This window comes from Caenorhabditis briggsae, assembly GCF_000004555.2.
Source record: "Caenorhabditis briggsae complete genome, chrV, whole genome shotgun sequence".
Taxonomy (NCBI): domain Eukaryota; kingdom Metazoa; phylum Nematoda; class Chromadorea; order Rhabditida; family Rhabditidae; genus Caenorhabditis; species Caenorhabditis briggsae.
Window position 1 is genome coordinate 15,343,514 of NC_013488.2, and position 15,399 is coordinate 15,358,912.

Consider the following 15,399-nt stretch of genomic DNA (forward strand, 5'->3'; position numbering starts at 1 on the left):
ACACTTATACTTTTTCAGAATCTAAAAACCCCCGAAAATCGCTCAAAATGAATATGATGGATAAAATCGAGAGTAACATAAGCTCGAACGTCGTCGACAATAAGCTTGACCCTCTCGACGACATTGACCCAAACAAGAAGTTGGACCGTCAGACAGGTAGCCGTGTAGCCAATGCACTTCATGCCATGCAGGATGCCATTTCTGGAGACAACTCTCATAAAACTGGCATGGCCTTCAATGATAGTGAAGAGGAAGAGCCAATGGATAAGAGAAGAGAGTCGGATGTCAACAATAAGGAAATGTGAAAGTTATGGAATCTCATTTCGCAGTTTTACCTACTGTAATAATGTAATTTTGAGCTGTAAATAAATTTTTTACTTCAAGGAAAACTAATTTTTAAAGTACTCTATTTTTTGCAGACATCTTTTATGCAAAAGATAAAAATGAAAAACACAGCAACGCACGTCTGTGCTATAAATAAAGACAAAACCCTGCGTCTCTTGGCCGTTCGCATAGTTAGAGAGAGTGTGGAAATTGCTAGAACCCGTCGGATTGTTGACAGTTTTTGCTGAGAATCATGAGGTGGAAAGTGCAGAAACTTTTGGTATAAAAAAGAGACACGAAGAGAAACAATACACGTTTTTCAGCTAACTAGAAGCTTTTGGAAATTCATTTTTGAGAATTTGGACTTGAAAATTTTTTAACATAGTCTAGACTTATTCATAAATCACCCACGGTGATTTATGAATAAGCTTTACGAATAAGCTTTCATAAATCACCTACTGATTTTGATCTACCCAATTTGAAAATTTGCACCCTGACCCGCAACTTCGAGGCTGTATATCTCAGCTCCTGTGAAAGATATCAAAAATTGGTCAGATAAAAAAATATTTATCATAGTATCACCAATATTTTGTCAGTTTATCACTTTTTGATATCTCTCACAGGAAATGAGATAAATTGGCTCAAAGTTCAGAGTACAATACCGTACTTGCTCCAATAAAAGCCAACCCTATACGTGCACTTTGAGCTCAATTATCTCGGTTCCTATGCAAGATAACAGAAAATAGCTTAATTAAAAAGTGTAATATTTGTGATTTTAAGATAAAAAATGTATTAGTTGACCGGTTTTTGATATCTCTCATGGGAAGCGGGATAAATCCTTTTCGCTATTCTTATAGTGCCGTTTGTCTGATTTTTTTTTCGATTTTCGATATTTTTCAAATTAAATTTTTTCCAGAAAATGAGTGTCATCAATAAAATCGAGGACAACCTCAGCAGTGCCTACGTCGAACACAAGCTCGACCCAATCGAGAAGTCCCATCAACACGCTCCAGAAGTTCACGCAACTGGCGAGGACTACCATAGAGGAAGCCGCCTTTCCGATGCGTTCGTTTCGCTGAACAATGCCATTCATGGAGATACCACTCATAAGACTGGAGAAGCATTCAATGATGCCAATGAGTATGATGGTATGGAAAGAAAAATGTCAATGAGCAAGGAAACGGTACTAGAAATGGTGCACAGTTGTTTCATGAATGCTACTTGATGAATCGGCTTTTTTTTTCGTAAATATACAATCTCTGGTGTACATAATTGAGAATAATTTGTCATGAAAATCGGAATAAATTTTCTTGAAATGAATGGTTCGTGAAGTTTCAAAAAGCTCATCAAGGAAACAATTAAATACAGTAAATGTTAGAATAGAAGTCCACCCTATTGCATAAAACTTCCTCCTTTTGAAACTTATAAACCCAAATTTTTTCTTTCTTTCAGAATTTATAAAACCCCAAATAAAAAGGGCTCAAAATGAATATGATGGATAACATCGAGAGCAACATAAGAAGATGGACCGTCAGATAGTCGTGTAGCCAATGCACTTCACGTCATTCAGGATGCCATTTCTGGAGACAACTCTCATAAAACTGGCATGGCATTCAATGATAGTGAAGAGGAAGAGCCAATGGATAAGAGAAGAGAGTCGGATGTCAATAATAAGGAAATGTGAAAGTTATGGAGTCTCCTTTCTCAGTTTTACCTACTGTAATCTTGTAATTTTACCTTGAAAATAAATTTTTTACTTCACGGAAAATCTATTTTCAGAGTACTCTTTTTTGCGGACATCTTTTGAAAGATAAAAATGAAAAACATTGAAACGCACGTCTGTTAAACAGAGTTTGTGCTATAAATAAAGACAAAAACGCTGCGTCTCGTGTAGAAATCGCCAGAACCCGTTGAATTGTTGACTGTTTTTTGCAGATTGCAGAGAGTCATGAGGGGAAAAGTGCAGACTTTTGATATATAAAAGAGGCATGGTGAGATTTGAGACACATTTTTCGGCGAAATAGAAGCTTCTGGAATGTAATTTTTTAAATGTGAGATCTGAATTTTTTGAACATAACCTAGGCTTATTATAGAACGATTCACCCACCTCCCTACCAATTTTGATTCATTCAATTTTTTGCAGTCTGACCGTCAATTTTGAGCCAATTAATCTCGGTTCCTGTAAAACATCAAAAAGTGGTCAACAGAGAAAATATTCATCCTAATATCATCTATATTTTATCAGTTGACAAAATTTTGATTTCTTTCCCAGCAAATGAGATAAATTGGCTCAAAATTGACACTCAGAGTGAAACTACCGTGTTTGCTTCAATAGAACCCGACCAACGTTGAGCTCAATTATCTCGATTCTTAAGCAAGTTATCAGAAATCTGTTAACTGATCAAATATTTGTAATTTTATGATAAACAATTTATTACTTGACCAATTTTTGGCATCTATCATAGGAACCGAGATAATTGAGCTCAACGTGGATAGTCAGACTTTATCAAGTTTTTTCTCATAGTCCCGACTGTCTGTTCTTTCTACTTTCTTCAAATTTATTTTTTTTTCTTTCCAGAAAATGAGTTTCATCGATAAAATTGAGGACAACATTAGCAGTGCCTACGTCGAACACAAGCTCGACCCAATCGAGAAATCCCACCAACATGCTCCAGAAGTGCACGCTACTGGCGAGGACTACCACAGAGGAAGTCGTCTTTCCGATGCGTTCGTTTCTCTGAGCAATGCCATTCATGGAGATACCACTCATAAGACTGGAGAAGCATTCAATGATGCCAATGAGGATGATGATATGGAGAGAAAAATGTCAATGAGCAAGGAAATGTGACTGGAAGTGGCACACAGTTGTTTTGGAAGTGCTAGTTAATGAATCGGTTGCTTGTAAATATCATTTGTATAATTATTAATGTAATTGACAGTAATTTGTCACGGAAGTCTGAATAAATTGCCTTGATATAACTCGGTCATAAAATTTCAGATAGGTTTCAAAGGGAGAAAAATCAAGGCACCGTAAAACCTGCAACAGAAGAGCCCACTTACTTATATCTTTGAGACAACATATCTCGGTTCATGTGATCGATATATAAAAGCTTTAAAGTGATGAAATGTTTATCACAATATCACAAACATTTTATCAGTTGGCACGTTCTTGATATCTTGCGTAGAAGCTAGGAAAAATTAGCTCGATCTTGACAGTGTGGGACCCTTCTATTATAGGTTTTACGGTAATAAGTTTGGAAAAAATTGATTGATCTAGTAAAATGCGGAAATTCAATAATGAAGTTTTTTGACTCGTCCACTAGCATGAAAAAATATAGTTTTATCACAAAAAGGGTTTTTTATTCTTAAATTTCCAGAAGAACTACATTTTTTGAAATCTTGAGAATTTGCTGTTTCAGACAAACTCTCTTTTTATTTGAACCGTATTTTCTTCAAACCTATTTTTTGATAATATATTATGAAAGAAATTAACTTCAAATTTATAGCATTTTTGATATTCCAAAAAATCTTCAATCTTCTGTCAATTTTTTTTCTAAAAATGACCCGAGTTTTGCCCAAAACTGTGCAAATAAAAGAATCCTTTGGCTCTAGACCACTGTGTTATTTCTTTTTTTGGTGTGGAAACATGATTATTCCCAAGTTCCGCCCATTTAGATCGAGACTATAAAAGATCGGAGTAAGAGAAGGTGGAGACTCGGCATTGTGCAACATTTGAAAAAGCCGTCTTATTTCATTTGAACAAGTTTTTAAAGATTCAAAACTGTTTCGGCAAGCCTTTCCGAATCCCTCAAAGTTTTCATTTGGTACTCTAAACTACACATGCAGTAAAACCCTGTAAGAAAAGGGCTCCCAACTTTCAACTTTGACCCAATTTATCTCGGTTCTCGTAAAAGATACCAGAAAATGTACAACTGATTAATTGTTTATCGTAATCTCACGACCATTTTATCAGTTTTCAAAATTTTGATATCTGCCATAGGAACCGAGATTATAAGGCTTGAAGTATAGGGTGGGGTTCTATTTGAGCATTTAAAGCGTCTCTTCTTCAAAGCAATATCAAATCACTAATCTCTCATTCCCAATAACCCCTCTGGTTTCCAGTGTTCACATTCTCCCGCTTTCCAGAACCTTCTCTTCTGTTCTTCTTCTTATTGTTGTTCTGTTTCTCTATTTCCCTCCAGTTCACAGTCCAGACACCAACGACCATGTTTTTGTTTATTTCTTTGTCTCTCTCGTCGTCTATTTCTCCAGTGTCTGGTCATAAGGGGGACACCCTTCTTGTTTTATTTGTTTTTCGTTTAAAAAGGCAGACATGTGAACGTTTACTATTTTCAACAACTCTATAATTTTTTTTAGGCGATGAAATTTTCAGTTGACATCTGACATCATTCGGGTTGTCAGTTGACGAATTTCGAAGGTTCTATATAAACCATTCGTTAGTATCACCAGTCTTGTTTTTTTTAAATATGGATGTAGTTCTTAGGTTTATTTGATTTAAATGTGGTATTTCCAGTCAATAGTCCAACTTTCGGACCTTCCTATCTTTCTCTCTCTCTCTCTGTCTCTCTTCTCGTAAAGCTTGAAATTTCTCTTTCTCTCTAAAAAATCTTTTTTTCAGAAACTCTAAAATCTAAAACAATATGAACATCCTTGACCAAATTGAGGATAATCTTAGCTCAAATATCATTGAGTCCAAATTAGATCCTCTCGAAGAAGATTCAGGCAAAGAAAATGAATCCCGAGGGTTGATTTCTAGTGCGTTCACTTCTTTGAAGGAATCGGTTTTTGGAGATTCTGGTGCTGAGCAGCCACAGAAATCGAATTCAGATTCTGCACACAAAGAAGAGGTTCCTGGGAACCAACCGCTAGAAGAATCAACTCCAGAAGTAGGAAGACAATTGGAAACTCCAAAAGCTCCAGAATTCTCTTCAGTTACTCCAGAGGAGGCTTCACAAGCATCGAAAATAGGAGGAATTATATCTAGTGCCTTCACAACCTTCAAAGAAACAGCATTCGGGGATTTAACCTCAAAGAATGATGATGATTCAAAAGAAGAATATACTGCTATCGAGCCCTCTTCAGATCCAATGGACCAGGTCAAAGTTCCAGAAGCACCAGATGCTCCACACATGCCTACAGAATCAGAACAGGCTCTGAAAGGAGGTATATTTTCTAGTGCATTCAATTCACTCAAAGAATCTATGGCTGGGAACACATCCCTTAAAACTGGACAAGCGTTAATGGAAGACGACACGTCTTCTGAAGCACCAGAAGCTTCTGAACCTTTCGAAGTCGAGAAAATGGGACAGATGCCGTTTGAAAGACCTGGCGTGGATGATAGTATAGCTTATGATGAGGCAGCAAGAGATAAGGCGCATTCAGAAGCAGCGGAGAAGGAGTTGGAGGAGCAGAAGAAGGTGAGCTGACTGATAGGAATCTATTTCCCAATCTAGAAGGTCATTATTTTTAAGGAAAAGGAAAAATCTTCTGATGACAAGGGAACCAACAAGGATCATGCTGAAGTCTCAGGAGAGAATTCTGAAAAGGAGGCATCTGAAGACTCTACGGACGACGCGAAGAATCGGGCTCCACAGAGTGAGAAGAGCCAGAAGGGGTTGAACCAGGAACAGATGAGTTCTGGAGGTGAGGAGAAGGAGGATTCCGAAGATAAATCAGATGACAAGGAAAAGGTGAGGACAAAAAATTGCTTTAGAGTTCCAAGTTTGATTTTTCAGAAATCCAATGAAGAGTCTTCTGATAAAAAATCTGGAGACAAGGAAGAAGAATCTTCTGATCCTGCCAAGGACAAAGCCGCACAAGATGCCAATGCTGCCAAGGATACAGCGAAAAATCAATTCCAAAGTACGAAAGAAGACAAATCGTCCGGTTAGTTTTGAAACTTATTTTCTAAGTGTTCCGCTTTTTAAAATTTTTAGAAGAATCCAAAGATCAGAGACCAGGCGATCATAGTCAAGAAGGCAAAACAGAAAAGCCCTCAAAAGAGGATTCTGAAAAAAACAAGGAATCTGAAAAGTCTCAGGATCAGGACAAGGAAGAAAAATCGGAAGATAAAAGGGCCGGTGACCACATCCAGGAGAACAAGGCAGGATCTCCAGATGAGCCTAAAAAAGAGGAACCTGGAGACAAGAATGAGGGCTCAGAATCCAAGTCCGATGACAAAAATGAGAGTCAGTTTTGGGACTATTTTCTCTGAAAATTTTGAACTTTTTCCACTTTCAGAAGAATCCAAAGATCCCAGACCAGGGGACCATAGTCAAGAAGACAAAGCTACATCATCAGAGAAGCCGAAACAGGAGGAATCTGGAGACAAGGATAAGGATTCAGAATCCAAATCCGATGACAATAGTAAGCTCCAATTTTCAGAATATTCCTCATTGTTCCATTTTTTTTTTAGATGAATCCAAAGACCAGAGACCAGGTGATCGCAGCCAAGAAGACAAGAAAGAATCTTCAGATGAGCCAAAGAAGGAGGAATCTGGAGCCAAGAATAAGGATTCAGAATCCAAGTCTGAGGACAATAGTGAGTTCCGATTTTCTGAAAATTCCGAAATTCCTCGAATTTCCAGAAGGCTCCAACGACCAGAGACCAGGGGATCATAGTCAAGAAGACAAGGCCTCAAAAGAGGATTCTGGAAAAGACAAGGAATCTGAAAAAGGTCAGGATCAGAACGATTCCAAGGATCAGAAGAAGGATCCTGAAGACCAAAGGCCCGGGGATCATAGCCAGGATTACAAGGCTGCAGATTCAAAAGAGGAAGATTCTGGTAAGAAAGAAGATTCCCAGGACGACTCCAAGGATAAGAAGGAAGAACCAGAAGACCAGAGGCCAGGTGATCATAGCCAGGAGAACAAGGCAGGAGATTCGAAAGAGGAAGATTCCAAGAATGACTCCAAGTCTTCAGATGACAACAAATCAGAAGATAAGAAGGAAGGAGGCAATTCAGAAGAGAAGAAGTCCGGCGAGTCTAAGGACCAAGAATCTGGTGAGAATCCTGAAGAAGCAGAAGAGGAATCCTCAGATCCTCCAGTCAACATTGCCGACGAAGTCAGCTACGTTTCAGCCATGCATAAAGAAGACGCGCTGGATTCCAAGCCATTATAAATGGGTATTTTTCAAAGAAACATTTTTTCGTAAAACAAATAAAAACCTTCACGAATTTCAGAATTTTCCATGTTGTTTTAAATATACTGAGTTATTGAAATCTCAGGATTTGTACCTTTGATTTTTCTTTCATTTTCTTTTCCTTTGATTTTTTCCCTCGACCTGATTTTCTAAACCTTGTTGTATCATTCTGTTTTCCCCCAACCATCCGCCCATGTGCCCTATTTTCGATCATATTATGGGTCACAAGGGGGAACCCCATTTTGTTTGTTGACTGGTGCACAGGCACACGTGAGAGCTGATAGTCAAAAGGGTCTATTTTTTGTCAAGCAGTATAACCTTGAAGATATTATCTTTTTTCTTTTTTATCTCTTTCAAGTTCTCCTCCCTCCTCACATGATCCAAGTTTTTGAATTTCGAGGGGGTGTGGTCCCTACCACATGTTTTTGATATATAAAAGCATCTGGGGATCTATGGACAAGAAGAGATGCAGCAGAAACTTGCTGACACATCTGTGTGACACACTTTAACGAACAGATTTCAAAAACCCGCCCTCTTTTTCTCAAAGTAAAAGATCTTGGACTTTTTTCCAATCACTCATCTATCTCTCCTCCCTTTAAACTTTTCAACCGCTCTTATCTTCTTTTCCCCCACTTAACACTTGAAACTCCTTTATAAATGTGAACACTTTCAGAAACTAAAAAGTCAAATCAAAAATGAATATTTTGGAAAAAGTCAAGGACAGCGTCAACAGTGCCTATGATGCGGTCACAGGAGCCGCCGTTGGAGCAAAGGATGAGGTTGTTGGAACTGTGAATTTTATTGGATTTGGATTTTGCCTAGATTTTTAAGACCTAAAACAGTTGAAATCTAGATTCAAGTTGTGTTTCTAAGCCCCTGGGTTTCTGAGACTCATAAACGCCGCAAACACTCTAATAGAAGCTCACTCTATCCACCAACTTTGAGCTTATATATCTCGGTTCCTGTAAGAGATATAAAAAAGATGTCAACTGACAACAATTTTATCATATTATCATCTATATTTTATCAGTTGACAAAAATTTAATATCTTTCACGGGAACCGAGATAATGGAACGCAAAGTGTACGGATGGGCTTCTAAGGGCTTCTATTACAGTAGTTGCACTCTGACTGTCAACTTTAGGCCAATTTATCTTGTTTCCTGGGTAAGATATTGAAAATTTGTTAACTGGTAAAATGTTCATCATAATATTACCAATATTTTATCAGTTAACAAATTTTTTATATCTTGCATAGGAACTGAGATAATTGAGCTCAAAGTGAACAATTTAATAGGAATTGGAAATGCAGTTTTTTTTTAAATCTAACCCAATTATTTTCCAGGTCAGTAACGCCTACGATACTGCCACAGACAAAGCTGTAGCTGCTAAGGATGGAGTTGTTGGAGCTGTGAGTAACCCTAAGCAATACCTAGGTTTTGATTATACAAAATTCGAATTTCTAGGTCAGCGATACCTATGATGCCGCCACAGACAAAGCCGTTGCTGCCAAGGATGGAGTTGTTGGAGCGGTAAGTCCACTATCCATCTTATCCTCTTCTACCTTCCTCTATTTTCAGGTCAATACCGCTGGAGACAAAGTTGTTGGAGCCTACGAGGGCACCAAACAATACGTGTCCGATACAGTTGTGGCTGCTGGCGACTACGCGTCTGACGCCGGAAAGAAGGTCGGAGAGATCGAGGATCATATCATGGAGAGAACTCAGAATGCATTCCACGCCGCGGAAGATACTGCTGCGAGTGCTGGACACAAAGTCGCTGATACGTTAACCTCGATCAAGGACTCTATTGTTGGAGATAACACTCATAAGACTGGCGAGGCACTCAATGAGGATGCCAAGGAGAATATGGATGCTGCTAAGGAGCACGCTTCGGATGCAGCTGACACAGCTAAGGAAGGAGTTAAAGACACTGCTTCTGCTATCAACAATGCATTTGAATCGCTGACTGAATCCGTCGCTGACGATTCTGCTCATAAGACTGGAGTTGCTTTCAGTGATGGCGCTAAGAAGGAAGAGGCTAAAGAACATGTTGAATCAGCAAAGGATGCTGCTTCAGACGCTGCTATCGAAGTTAAGCACGATGTCAAGGATACTGCTTCGGCTATTAATAACGCATTCGATTCTATGAAGAATGATGATGTGGCTCCACAGCAGAAGGAAGAAGAAGCTAAAGAGGAAGTGAAGGAGGAGGCCAAAGGATACCTCGAGTCTGCCAAGGAGACTGCTGGTGATGCTGTTGAGACTGTCAAGGAGCAAGCTTCGAATGCAGGAAGCGCAATCACCAATGTTATCAGCTCACTCGCCGAATCTATCACTGGTGATACCACTCACAAAACTGGAGAAGCTTTCAATGATGCTAAAAAAGAGGCAGCAGAATTCTCTGAATCAGTCAAAGGGCACGCTGAAACTGCCCAAGAACATGCATCCAATGCTGGAAGCACACTTTCTAACGTGCTCACTTCACTGAAAGAATCCATCGTTGGAGACACTACTCATAAAACAGGAGAGGTTCTGCAGGATGAGACCGAGGCTCTACAAAGCAATGTGGATGAGAAGTACACGGCTGTGAATGTTGCGCCACTTGGAGATGCTGGAAAAGAGAAAGTAGAGGAAATCATGCATGGAGACGCTCCTTCATACGCAGAAGCTGTCAAAGAACATCTCGATGAGACTGCTGACTCAGCCAAAGAGAAGGCGGAAGAGACCGGAAGTAAGGTTTCTGATGCACTGACCTCGGTGGCCCAATCAATCTCTGATGACACCACTCACAAGACAGGTGGAGCTTTGAATGAGGCAGCTGACACAGCCAAAGATACTTTGGAATCTGCCAAGAACAAGGCTTCGGATGTTGTCGACTCGGTAAAAGAAAGGGCTAGTGAGGGTACCAATTCTGTCGAGGAGCAGTTTGTCTTCGGAAAAGAAGCTGCAAAGGAGAAGGCAGAAGAAGTTGTGGATACTGCAAAAGAAGCCGTTGCTTCGTCCGACACTCCATTTACTGACGATATTGCTCATCAAACAGGAGCCGCTCTCAATGCGGATAGAGCCACTGCAGCGGAGAAGGAAGTCGATGAGAATCTCCAAAAGAACATTGACGTCGCAAAGGAGACAGTTGTAACATTTGCCAATGCTGCCGCTGAGAATGCAGAGGCATCTGCAGAAGACGTCCAAAAAAATGTGGAAGAGGCTGAAGGTAAACTGTCTTCTGCTCTCCACTCAATCACTGATTCAATTACGGGAGATTCGGCTCACAAGACTGGAGAAGCATTGAATGAGGACTCTCTTCAGGATAAGGGTGCTTCATACGCCGAAGTAGTGAAAGAGAATGCTGAGGCTGCTGCTGACACCACCAAGGAAGGAGCTCAGGAAGCTGGAAATAAAATTGGTGAGGCATTCGAAGCAATGAAGAATTCGTCTGTTGGTGAAGCTGTTGGAGATGCTGTGGAAGCAACCAAGGAAAAGGCATCAGATGTTATGGAAGCAACTAATGAAAAAGCAAAGGATGCTGCTGACGCTGCCAAAGAAGCTGTCTCACCATCAGCTGCGCCATACAGCGATGATATTGCTCATAAGACTGGAGAAGCTCTCAATGATGATAGCAGTGTTGTGAAGGAGAAGGCTGACGATTTTGTCGACGTTGCCAAGGAGATTTCTAGCGACGTATCGGAGAAGGCTGAAGAGAAGAAGGATCAGGTCAAGGAGATGGCTGCTCAGGTTATCGACTCGTTCACTGCTCATGCTTCGGATGCCAAGAAGGAGGAGTAAATGATAATCTTGTAAATATAAAAACTTTTTTGACTGTAAATACCGTATTTGGGTAGCTTTACTACTTCTCGCATGACATCTTATAGTTTTTTCTTTTACCTTGTAAATAAATTGACAACGAAAATCATTGGAATATCTTTAAAGGAGGCCAGACATCAAAAAAAAAGTTTTCCTGATATTTTGCATAGAGAGCCCCTATGAGGGGTTGAACTCATGACAGGCAGCTCAGGGGTACAGCGTCGATACCGGCTGAGCTACAGGGGCACGAAGGCGCCTGCCGACCGATGACCTACATAAGCGCGGCGCGATTTCGTCCCCCGAACTTTCCCCCGAAATTTTTACTGTCTCGCCTCCTTTAAAATAAAAAAAAACGAAATTTTGATAAATTTCTTTGGAAAATTCAAAAAACTCAAAAATCCTGAAAATTGAGAAAATTTGAGTTTTAGACTGTTCCTGAAAATTCTGAAAAAAAGTGGGAAATCCCAAGGACTTCTGAAAATCGAAAAAATTGGAATTTCTGAAAATTCTACAAACTTGGGAAATTCCGAAATTTTTGGACAATTTTCAACATTTTTCCGAAAATTCTAGAATTCTAAAAATCTTGAAAAACGAAAAATTATGTAACTTCCGATAGCCCCAGAAACTCAAAAATTACGAAAAAAAGTTCGGATAAGTTCAAAACATAAAATCCTATGAATTCTGAAAAACTCAAAAAAAAGTTCCGAAAAATGAAAACATTTGAAAATTCGGATTAAACCCGGTATTTTCTAAAAATTCTAAACATTTCGGAAGTTCAAAAACTTGGGAGATTCTGAAAATTCGTATAATTTCTAAAGTCCCAGAAATTCTAAAAAAGCAGAAAATACCAGCAATTTTCTATATCGAAAACATGGGAATTTCGATAACTTCTGAAAGTTCCGAAAAAATGGAAAGTTCGTATATTCCCAAAACCTCAAAAAAATTCTGAAAATTCTAAAGTTTCTGAAAATCCCAGACTCCAAAACTTTAATCCACAAGTTACAAGAATTTAAAAATTACGAAAAAAAAACAGAAGTCAAATTTTCTGAAACTCCGATTTTCCGATTTCCTGAATCGCGGAATATTTTGTGGCCATATTGGTTGACCCTCTAGACATCTTTAATCCCAAAGTCATAAAATCCAAGTCCAACTTCCTCATTATTGTTTTCATTCTGAAACTGCCCAGACACCCATTCAAACCTACCCCTCATAAAGTTTGCACCCAGGTTTTCCCTGAAAAATCCAAAATGTTCAAAAACCAATCCGATTTAGATCATGAACCAAAACAGGACGGATATATCACATCATACCAAAATTCTCCCTTACCATGGCAGAATAAAAAATGACGAAAAAATACAGAGACTTCTCATGCATTATTTCCACCCGGTACCTTTAAACATGTAGTAGAAGGGCCTTCACACTGTCAAATTTGATCTTATTTTTCTTGGCTCTTTAGCATGATATCTAAAATGTGCTATTTGATAATAAAGTTTTGTGCTAGTCCAAGGAAGGGACATAGTTTGCCACCAATATCTAAGAAAAAGCGAGCAGACACTTCGGGTACTTCCCGTGTTAGTCTTATAAAATCACTAAAACTTGAATCGTTCTGAAAAATACTTTTTATTTAGCTAACAGTTTTGAGCCTTTATCTTGGTTCCTGTTGAAGCTATCAAGAACTATTCAACTGATAAAATATTTATTATGATATCACCAGCATTTTATCAGTTGACGCATTTTTGATCTCTTACAGAAACCGAGATGACTGAGCCCAGGCTTGTCAATGTGGAAGGCCTTCTACGACAGACTTTAGGGTATGTTTTAAATCTTCAAGCTTGATTAATTATTTTGAATATCTATTAATCAGAAGCTCCATCAAATCCGTAAAGTTCTGATAATCGCATTTTCTCGAACCAGTTGTATTTTCACAGTTTTCCAATTTATGGTGTCATATCTATTGCCCTCTTCTGGTTCTGCCATCATCACCCTCTCTAATAATATCATCCGATTATGCAAAAACTGTTCTTTTAAGGGGCGGGGGGGGGGGGCTTTTTTCCTATAACTTGTCTCGTGGTTGCACATATTTTCAGAATTCACTCGACTCTTTTTTATTTACAGTTCAGTTAACTTTTGTGCTATTCCAAAATGGGAAACAACCGATCGCTGATGAGTGAAGAGGAGGTCAAGGAAATTATGGATGAGACCGATTGTGAGTGTTCTTTTGGAAGATTTTTAAAATTCACATTTTTTCAGTCAACAGAAATCAGATCATTCGTCTTCACAGCAGATTCCAGTCGCTCGACAAGAAAGGTTTATTCACATTGACTTATGGCCTAACTTTCTTAATTTTCTAGGCCAAGGATATCTATCCCGCGAGGACTTCCAGAATGTTCCAGAGCTGGCTGTGAATCCCTTGGGTGATAGAATCGTCGACGCGTTCTTTTCCTTGGATTCGTCGTCGTTTGGATATAAGTTAGCAAAAAATGAGGAGCAGAAATTGAATTTCCGTCAGTTTGTGAGGATTCTAGCGCATTTTCAACCAATGTCAAAAGTCAAGAAGAATAGTTTGAATTCCAGAAGAGACAAGTTGCTATGTAAGTCTGTTTTGGTGATATAACAAAGAACCATATTTGGGGGGTAGGTGAAAAAAAGGTACATGTCCTGAAGGATTCATCTAGGTTACTTTATCAGAAAATCTCATGAAAAAGCTACCTACAGTTATCACTCAAATAGTATGTCTCCAAACTGTTACTTAGAAGCCAATTTATCTCGGTTCCTGTGCAAGATATCAAAAATCAGTCAACTCATAAAAAGTTTCTGATTTTCTGATAAACAATTTATCAGTTGACAACTTTTTGATATCTTTTTATAGGAACCGAGATAAATTGGCTCAAAGTTGAAAGTTAGTGGGCCCTTCAATTAGAGGCTTTACAGTAATTTGGACGTACCCCCTGAGAAAGCTACACTATCAGACTACGTACCTCTAAAATCAGTGTATCCCGAAATATGAACCCCCGACAAAAAATCAAATTTTCAGTTGCCTTCAAAATGTACGACCTGAACAAAAACAATTACATCACTCGCGAAGAGTTCAAAACCATTTTGAACAGTATGGTTGGCGCCAATATTACACCGGATCAGTTGGAAAAGATTGCTGATCGAACAATGAAAGAGGCAGATGCCGATAACGATGGTCGCATTTCGTTTGAAGACTTTTGTAGAGCAATGGAGAAGACGGATATTGAGGAGAAGATGTCGATTCGATTCATGAATTGATAAATGATGCGGCTAGAAAAATTATAAACGGATAGTATTGCTTTTTTCTGTACATAAATTTCAAAGTTTGTATTCTTGAATAAACAGATGTGTTGTGTCGGAAGTTTTGTATTCCTTGAATTGCATTGAAACTTCTTTTGGGTATTGTGATAGAATCTGACCAATATAAAAAAGAAGGGCTTCACGTGTCAAGTTTGAGCTCATCATCGGTTTCCTGTGTCAGAGATATTCAGAGGCTCAGGATCCAAGAGTTCATCGAAAAAGGATATATCGAAGAGACATTAATTTCTTACAATTAGGGTCCACCCTGCTGAAAGCGAGCAAGATTATTTTTGAAATGGGTAGTCCGAGGTGTATTAAAAACGAAATACGATAAATCATGCATAAAAATTCCCGTACAGCAAAAAAAAAGCAAAATTTTTTCATATGATAATTTGTTTATTAAAGGAGGCGAGACAGCGAAATTTTCGGGGGACAGTTCGAGGGACGAAATCGCGCCGCGCTTATGTAGACCATCGGTCGTCAGGCGCCTTCGCGCCCCCGTAGCTCAGCCGGTAGCAGCGCTGTACCCCTGAGCTGCCTGTCATGAGTTCAACCCCTCATGGGGGTTCTTAATGCAAAATATCAGGAAAACTTTTTTTTGGTGTCTGGCCTCCTTTAAATTTTAGCATTAATGTACTGTAGATGAACGATAATTGAATAAATTAACATAGTGTTTATAGGTTAATTACACGTTAAAATTTTGCAAAGTGGGAAATTCGAGACAAACATTATAATTAAAACGTGCTTTAATCACTAATTGATAATTACCGTAAAACCTCTAATAGAACGACGCCC

At 38.9% G+C, this 15,399-nt stretch overlaps 6 protein-coding genes across 6 annotated transcripts; all 6 read left to right on the forward strand.

The window, feature by feature from the left end:
- Window positions 1-47: 47 nt before the first annotated feature.
- On the forward strand, window positions 48-305 carry CBG04809 (the record flags this gene model as incomplete). Its single annotated transcript, XM_002637940.1, has 1 exon — window positions 48-305. One exon carries the CDS (start codon window positions 48-50, stop codon window positions 303-305), a length of 258 nt encoding a protein of 85 aa, XP_002637986.1.
- A 938-nt stretch (window positions 306-1,243) lies between these two features.
- On the forward strand, window positions 1,244-1,549 carry CBG04810 (the record flags this gene model as incomplete). Its single annotated transcript, XM_002637941.2, has 1 exon — window positions 1,244-1,549. The coding sequence occupies one exon, from the start codon at window positions 1,244-1,246 to the stop codon at window positions 1,547-1,549; it is 306 nt and encodes a 101-aa protein (XP_002637987.2).
- Window positions 1,550-2,905: 1,356 nt separating this feature from the next.
- On the forward strand, window positions 2,906-3,172 carry CBG04811 (the record flags this gene model as incomplete). Its single annotated transcript, XM_002637942.2, has 1 exon — window positions 2,906-3,172. The coding sequence occupies one exon, from the start codon at window positions 2,906-2,908 to the stop codon at window positions 3,170-3,172; it is 267 nt and encodes an 88-aa protein (XP_002637988.2).
- A 1,813-nt stretch (window positions 3,173-4,985) lies between these two features.
- CBG04812 lies at window positions 4,986-7,468 on the forward strand (the record flags this gene model as incomplete). Its single annotated transcript, XM_045238200.1, has 6 exons — window positions 4,986-5,762; window positions 5,817-6,231; window positions 6,282-6,533; window positions 6,586-6,711; window positions 6,761-6,886; window positions 6,933-7,468. The coding sequence occupies 6 exons, from the start codon at window positions 4,986-4,988 to the stop codon at window positions 7,466-7,468; spliced, it is 2,232 nt and encodes a 743-aa protein (XP_045092769.1).
- A 716-nt stretch (window positions 7,469-8,184) lies between these two features.
- CBG27247 lies at window positions 8,185-11,271 on the forward strand (the record flags this gene model as incomplete). Its single annotated transcript, XM_045238202.1, has 4 exons — window positions 8,185-8,268; window positions 8,832-8,897; window positions 8,953-9,018; window positions 9,067-11,271. 4 exons carry the CDS (start codon window positions 8,185-8,187, stop codon window positions 11,269-11,271), a joined length of 2,421 nt encoding a protein of 806 aa, XP_045098355.1.
- Window positions 11,272-13,431: 2,160 nt separating this feature from the next.
- CBG04814 lies at window positions 13,432-14,562 on the forward strand (the record flags this gene model as incomplete). The annotated part of the gene is made up of 4 exons (XM_002637945.1): window positions 13,432-13,495; window positions 13,540-13,596; window positions 13,641-13,880; window positions 14,324-14,562. The coding sequence occupies 4 exons, from the start codon at window positions 13,432-13,434 to the stop codon at window positions 14,560-14,562; spliced, it is 600 nt and encodes a 199-aa protein (XP_002637991.1).
- Between the last annotated feature and the right edge of the window lie 837 nt (window positions 14,563-15,399).